General features: G+C 41.2%; 1 protein-coding gene across 1 annotated transcript; it reads left to right on the forward strand.

Moving 5' to 3' along the window:
* The first annotated feature begins 4,110 nt into the window (after positions 1–4,110).
* Positions 4,111–7,511, forward strand: LOC119726409 (monocarboxylate transporter 12-like). The gene is made up of 3 exons (XM_038198063.1): positions 4,111–4,115; positions 6,019–6,887; positions 7,426–7,511. Exons 1-3 carry the CDS (start codon positions 4,111–4,113, stop codon positions 7,509–7,511), a joined length of 960 nt encoding a protein of 319 aa, XP_038053991.1.
* The last annotated feature ends 461 nt before the right edge of the window (positions 7,512–7,972 follow it).

Genomic DNA, 7,972 nt, shown 5'->3' on the forward strand with positions numbered 1-7,972 from the left:
CATTTCTCACTAAACACTTTCATAATTTATATGTGTGTAGTAAAATGCTTCCGCTTTTGAGTTATATTCGGTTTTTATTGCACTTCCGGTAACACCGGAAGTAAAGGTCAAGCGGTTTTGTGTCTGGGGACAAGAAATGTTTCTCACGGCATAGTCTACAACCTCACAAAAAAATTAACACGATACTCTATTCAGTTCAAAAGATATAGTGCAAACGAATTTGTCAAAATTTGCCCTGGAATCGCTTGTAATTTGATATCTGATGACCGTCATGATGACATAACACAATTTATAACATCTTTGTAACATGGTACAAGTTCATACTATGTTTTATGATCAGACCGTGAACCGTTAGGAAGAAATTTTGCTTTGTTTTGATTTCAGCCTAATGTCTTCATTTTGAATTCGCCTAACTTTGACCTTCCGGTTGACCCGGAAATTAAGGTCAAGCGAGTTCATGCACACGACAAAAAATGTTTATCAATTTATGGTCTATCTGAATACAAGGTTGGAACATGATTGATTGTGTTGTTCAAGAGTTATAGGTGAAAGAAGTTCGTCATTTTTCCAACGAAAATCGCTTGTAATTTGACACCCGATGACGTCATCATGACTTTAGAGTAATATGCACCACTAGGGATGAGGGTCAATTTATGTTGAAAGTTACAAGTTCATACCATATACCGTTTAGGAGAAAACCCGCGGAGAAGTATTGTCCGGAAAAATAAGGAAAGAAAGAAGATTTATGAACACAATTCCAAACAGGGTCGGGTTGTGCCCGACCACTCAAAAAAGGAAAAAGAGGTGCGGAGCCATATTGCTGTTAATTTGATGGGGGGGGGGGGGGGGCAAATGCTCCCCTGCTCACGCTCGGAAAAATGATAAATTGAGAATATAATGAAAACGTTAAGGAATTTTTGGGGAAAATTTGCTTTGCCCCCCCCCCCCGAAAAAATCCTGGCGACGCCCATGGTTACCGTCCTCTCGTGTTAATGCTTTATTAAGCCAATTTTCTCCCATACAAATGTGCACGTTTTGGTCGGGACTGACGAAATATGCTTGTGATAACCGTGTCCTCGTGCAACCGTACTCGTAATAATCGTGATCGACTGTACTATACACATTGTGTGGGTCACGTAAAACACATAGCACCAATACACAAATCACGGGCGTCGCTACTTAACTCAGTTAAGTTTTACGATGAGCAAAATGTCCAAAACTTTTCAATATGATAGGGCCAAATTATGATGATTTACTTTTGAAGTTGAACTTATCCCACTGAAAAAATAATCCCATTCAAAGTAATCAACATAATTAACCATGCATATATTTGTGGAGAAAATTAGAAATGGAATTTTAAAGGGATAATTTTGGGCGGAATTTATCAATTACACTCAGTTTGCGTGACAGTCCGTCGGCCAATTTCATTATGGCACCCCCATTCAAAATGGTCTAGCGACGCCCGGGCGCCCGTGACACCAATGTTGTTTCTTACACATCCGTAGAATGCGATTCACAACTTGCACTCAACAGCTTAATTTATCCATCGGAGACAAAATATTACACACTGAGTATACAGTGTTTGTACGTCGGTGAAGGGCAGTGGCGTAGCCAAGAATTTTTCAGTGGGGGGCGCTGGGGGGGGGGGGGGGGGCTGGAACATTTCATGGGGGGGGGCGTCATGTAGATCAATGATAATTGAGTCAAAATCTCAGTGGGGGGGGCGACTGGGGGGGGGCGACAAGGTTTCATGGGGGCTGTGCCCCCCCCCCCCACGCCCCCCCCCCCCCCCCACGTGGCTACGCCACTGCAGGTCATACAGTTAAAGTTTATGTAACCTTGTATGAAAAGTCAAAGAAAAGTAACTCCCATGATCTATTTGACACCAAGTTGGTGTTAACTTGCCGGTAACGCCCTAAAAACTTATCCAGACAAATATGTTTATTTTGTAACATTTTATGATCGTCTGTCGGTCTTCTATGCTGTTATGTTTACTTTTAGGTACCTTCAATGGTACTATGTTTAATTAACCTGTTCATTTGTTTAATTAAACTAATAACGCACATATAGTTGCCAAATATGGCACTAACAAGTTTGAGGTCGGCAATTTCGTCTTTAAAAATCTGGGTACGTCGGGTTACCGTACACACAATTGTCCTGGAGACAACAGTACAGAAAGTCGTACGCAAGAGCTCCTCAGCAAGTATCGCTGACGCCATTATGATTCCAAAATTTCTCACTGTGTCACACAGTGAAATAACTAAACAGCGTCGTTGTATTGTGAACACATAAAAACTTTCAAGTCGCGTTCTTGCACACTTTCTGCAAGTCGACATAGATATCCTTGAACCACTGCCCCTGCTTTGCATAACAAGTGCACATGAATGAACGATTCGACTTTTATTCAAAGAAATTTCTATGTACAGTCACCAGACTCTATTCAGTAAAGTCCCCGTCAAAACGAAAGTAAACAATCCACGTGCATAACGCACGGCTACACCATCGTACAGTGTGGCAGGGACACCAACAAGTAACAAAACAACTAAAAAATATTTTACAAATTGATAAATATTCTGATTGAATTTCGTTAAAAGATACTTGTTGGTGAGGTATCACATATTCTAGCAAATTGATAAAAATGTACAATATTACAATATGCAATTTTGAGGGAAATGGGCAAAATACTGCATAAATAATTTCACTTGATCATATTCATAATACACAAACCGACAATTTTCATTTTCAGACCCACAACGAGAAATATTGTTAACACTGGGCTTATTGTGAGGAGTTGTGCTGGGAATCCATGAAGATGTTATTTTCAACATAATTTCTAAACAATTTAATGGGACATTCCTGTGACATGAGCCTTCCAGATGAACAGTTTATGTGTGGGAAAGTATGGTACACAAACATGACTGTGTGATTCAAAAGCAGTTGTTGATGCGATCCCTGAATTTACAGCACTCCGTTTAAGGATGCACACCAATACATAAATTCCCATAGGCACCAAAGATAAATACCCCAATTTAAACAAACCGGGGAACATACTCTGAACCCTCACGGGTGATCAAAACATACATCAAATGAAAGCTGAATTAATCCTCTTTACCTTTTGGAAATCTTTTTTTGGGGGGGGGGGGGTCGACCTATGACTTTTTGGTGATTTTTCCCTCCAACGATGATCACCCCATCGCCATTTTGAAAAACAAAAAAAACAAACAGATTCCTTCCACTCCATATCAATATAGATTCCATTCAAATGTTTTGTTCAGAAATCCAAATTCAGGGACCTGGACCCTTCACTTCTACAAATACAGACCCTCAAGTGGAGGGGCCAAAATTCTTTATTATTACAGATAAACTAGTATACAAATCGTAATTTGGCCGGATTAGGTCGCGCCTATTTGGGCTGCCTCTCATATGTACTGCGATTGGGAAATCTCCAGCGTAATAAAGACTTGAAGAAACTTTATTTGATTTATTTGATTCAATTATTTTTATTTTAAATCTTAAAACATAAAATAAAAGCTAAAAGTTGGACAGGCTGCCACGGATATGTAAAAGTAAAAAAAACAATTGTCGTTTATTTAACTTTGTGCGGATTCCTCCAACGTCAGACTTTTCCTTGGTTTCAACACCGGTTGTCGGAGTCTCACAACACTAACTGGGGGAACCAAGTAAGCCAAAGATTCTAGCTGAACCGAGTGGGCACGGTACGAGCTATCGCTTCGCAGAGACGGCCGGACTGAAGCGGGAGCGGACCGCTACAGTGACGGGGAAGCACTTTGTGCTGGAACATTTCATGGGGGGGGGCGTCATGTAGATCAATGATAATTTTTTGAGAATCTCAAATTCTCAGTGGGGGGGGGGGGGCGACTGGGAGGGGCGACAAGGTTTCATGGGGGGGCTGTCCCCCCCCCCCCCCCCCCCGTGGCTACGCCACTGGTGAAGGGCAAAAACTAATTTGATTTACATCACCCCGACGCAAAATTCCATCTTATGAATAGTTAATGCGGTACCCGCTGCTGTGTACATCAGATTCGAACCAGCCACCCGATCTCGTTAGCTCAGTGGTCGAGTGGTAAGACATCTGCACTAGACAGCAGGATGTCGTGGGTTCGAGTCCCACCCGAGTGATATTTTTTTTCCAAATTTCACTCGGGAGGTTACACACTGAGTATACAGTGTTTATACGTCGGTTTTTTTTTTTTTTTTAACTTAAATGCCGGAAACGATTTCATGTTTTTAGGGGCCGAATAAAAACAAAACATGTTTTTCGTCCGGGTTTTTGAAAAAAAAGGAGGAAGAGAATTGCTTTATGTCGGTATCTTACAAAAAAAAGAATCACAAAAATCACTTAGCTATAAACATCTTTCCAGAAGCACGACAAGGTACAATTTACCACACATTCCACTTCAGTGCCGTATAACAATGCGCACACACTAAAGTTAGCAATTCCGACTTAATCAATCTACCATCAGCACCCCCCATCGCGTGTACGCGCACGTATTCATCGATGCAAATGCATCACCATCCCTATGCATAATTATGCAGTAACGTCGCTTGACCAATCAAAGTGACCAGTTTTTGAAGACTCGTTTATTATTTTCAGTAGGTAATGAAAGGCTGGATAACAGTCTGCAAAAGTTTTAAAAACGTACTCTTAATTTGTAGATTTCAAACACATGATATATTTGGATGATAATGCTAAGATCAGCTGCTCTTGGATGAAATTTATAAAGAACACAACATTCAAATGTGGAATGGGAGGAATATTATCGCAAGGTAATATCTGGACTGTTCCGTTTCACAAGGCGAAGCCGAGTGAACTGGAAAAGTCTAGATTTTACCGAGCGATAATATTCCTCCCATTTCACAATTTAAAGCCACTCAATATTTGTTTTATATAACTGACACATAGATCCTTGTCATTTGATATATTTGAACTTTTTTTTTCGATACAAAACTGGAAGAAAATGTATTACTCTCTTTCAAACCACCCCTTCACGAAAATGTTTGAAACCAACGCTGTAGCGGTTGCTCTTTGGAACAGTACGCACTACGCGCAACGCTGAACGCGCTCACCAGCATGCATTTGCACACAAATACCGCGTCATGATCCTAACTGTTGAATAGTATACAAATATTGAATGCTTCGAGTGGTGTAGTAAAACTAGCCTCCCGAGGTGATCCATGGACATTCTATTTTCCCGAGGCGAAGCCGAGGGAAAATAGAATGGTCCATGGATCACCGAGGGAGGCTGGGTTTACTTCACCACGAGATAAAGCATTCAATATTTGTTTTATAACAAACACTTCACCAACGGATTCTGCTTGATTTTAATATTTTACATTATTTAAATCTGAACACAGTTGAAATAAACTTCAATTTCAATACAAAATTGGTGGAAAATGTATTTCTCTCTTAAAAACTAACCCTTCACGAAATGTTTGAACCCAAGTCTGCGGCGCACTCTCTTTGGAATAATACGCGCTACGCACAACGCGCAACGCGCACACCAGCATGCATTTGCACACAAATACTGCGCCGTGGAAATAGTACTTTGGTTGCTAATGGTATAGTACTTTGGTTGCTATGCGCATAGTACTTTTGGCCGTGCACAGAGAGATAGCAAAATTAGAAAGTAACATGTGACTCGCTCTCGGCCAATCAAGACACAGAATCTGTGGGTGAGGTGTTATAATATTTCCCATTCCCCATGGGCGGATAGTACTTTTTGAGCCGCGGCGTGAATGGGAGCAATAACGAATGTCACGTGATGTGAGTTCCACCAATCAAATGACTAGGATCTGTATGTCAGTTATATAAACTGGAATATTGCATTGGCCTTTTACATTAAACAAGTTAATGGAAGCAACGTTAACAATTTCGAATAAATATTAGGCCTTCACAAAAACACAATGCTGCCAAATCCCATATAGCATAGGGATCCTTCATTTTAATACGTTTGTCGAATTTGATCACTCATTGATTTTCTCGTCTAACATCCGCAGGACCTGCTTTAAGTGTTGTCCCTATACTGACAACTTGAGGGCGCTAATTGGGCGCCGTTTTCCGACAAACTATGGTATTGCAGCAGGAATTGGGGGTTCGGGAGCTCCAATAGGCCTGATCACTGCTGGCCCATTTACCCAACTGCTGCTGGATACGTATGGCTGGAGAGGGGCTTTGCTTATTCTTGGAGGGTTCGCCCTGCATCTTGGGGTGTGTGGCGCCATCTTGCGTTCATCGTCGACTGATGAAACCGTGACAAATAGCAGCTATCAGCCGGTGAGCACCGACGCCAATGAGGAACCTCGAATTGGTTCATCAAGTGCCGAGGAGAAAGGCAACCTGAAGCAGTCATCACGATCATATAATATTTTCAAAGACCCCCTCAAGGCCATGGTGAAACACATTGGAATCTCAGTTTGTTTCCAGGTCTCATTTTGGTTCACAGCAGTCATCTTCATATTGGGCCGCTTTGTGGATGATCATTGGTTGATCTATTACGTTTCTCAAGCAGAAGCAAAAGGATTCTCTCCATACGAGGCTGTGACATTCACCACAGCCGGAGGGGTCGGCAGCGTCGTTTCCAGGATTGTGTTTGGTTTTATCGTCGACAGAAATTTGTTGAATTTACGACCGGCGTTGGTGCTGATGATCGTACTGAGTTCCTCGGCTCTACTGATAGCTCCCTGGTTAAATACCTACTGGCTGATGATGGCCGGCTCCTTCGTCTTTTGTGCTGGGAATGGAGCAATTGCCTTATTGAATGATCTGTACACCAGGGAGCTGCTTGGAACTGATCTCTTGGTATGTGCTTTCGCTTGGATGGAAATGTTGACGGCCATTTTAGGTTTCAGCCTTGGATTCTTTCCAGGTAAGGCATTTCGCGTCTCATCTCAGTGCTTTTTGCGAGAAGGGAATATTGCATGCAGGGATAGTGTTATTATTCTCAATGCAATTCTGATGTCTTAGGTCTGTCGACCAATACACGCCATGTAAACATTGTACACATCCCTATCGACCAACACATACTATGTAAACATTTTATACCATACCCATCGACCAGTACATGCCATGTAAACACTGTATATTATCCCCAAACCAATGATAGTGGGCGCTATCATCACGAATACAATTTGTTCCATACACGTGGCATTTGTCGATGGTCACCTCTTTTAAAGGGTTCTCGCAGCCATACACCAATGGTAGTTGCTTATTCGTGTCCATGTTAAAGAGTTTATACGTTCAACATTTTATATTCCCTACCATTCCCCTGTCTCTCTAAAAAAAATACCTGTTGCGTAATATAAGGAGACATTTTTGTTGATTAAAATTAGGTATGTTGACATCGACGAAGCAAACAAAATGTCAACTGTTTGGAACTGCTTTTCTTGTGTGTGTGTGTTTTTCAGGTTGGATGTACGACCGGAGTGGGAGTTTTGATTGGGCCTTTTTATTCTGGGATGCATATCAGCTCTTTCGTTGGTGGGGCTGTTGATGGAATGGGTCCTGTCGAGATGCAAGTATCAGCAGACGGCTTGAATTACGCCTAATTAAACTACGAGAATGCTGACGCGTGACATCAAAAGAAAAAAGTTATAGAAAGGATCGTGTACCGTTTCATTGCAATTTGTTGATTGTGGATGATATCATTATTTTATAAATAGTTAAATAAGCCAAATTGGTGACAAATCACCCATTTTCGCACGAATTTGGATGCACGTTTAGATCAACATTCAATTAACTAAAGTTTAAATGTAAAGGCATATGCGATTGCACTTTTCAACGATTCAATTTCAATGATAATGCATTAATAAAATGTCATATCGGTTCATTCATATTCGCATGAGCTTCACGTTGCGTCAGTTTGGGAATTCGAATTCGCAATTAAGCAAGCATTTGCGAAATATGAGCAAAAGTATTCGAAGCCGGTTCATATAATTACTTTGATCGTCAGTT

The sequence above is a fragment of the Patiria miniata genome, unplaced genomic scaffold, assembly GCF_015706575.1.
Source record: "Patiria miniata isolate m_02_andy unplaced genomic scaffold, ASM1570657v1 HiC_scaffold_2, whole genome shotgun sequence".
In the NCBI taxonomy this organism is placed as follows: Eukaryota; Metazoa; Echinodermata; class Asteroidea; order Valvatida; family Asterinidae; genus Patiria; species Patiria miniata.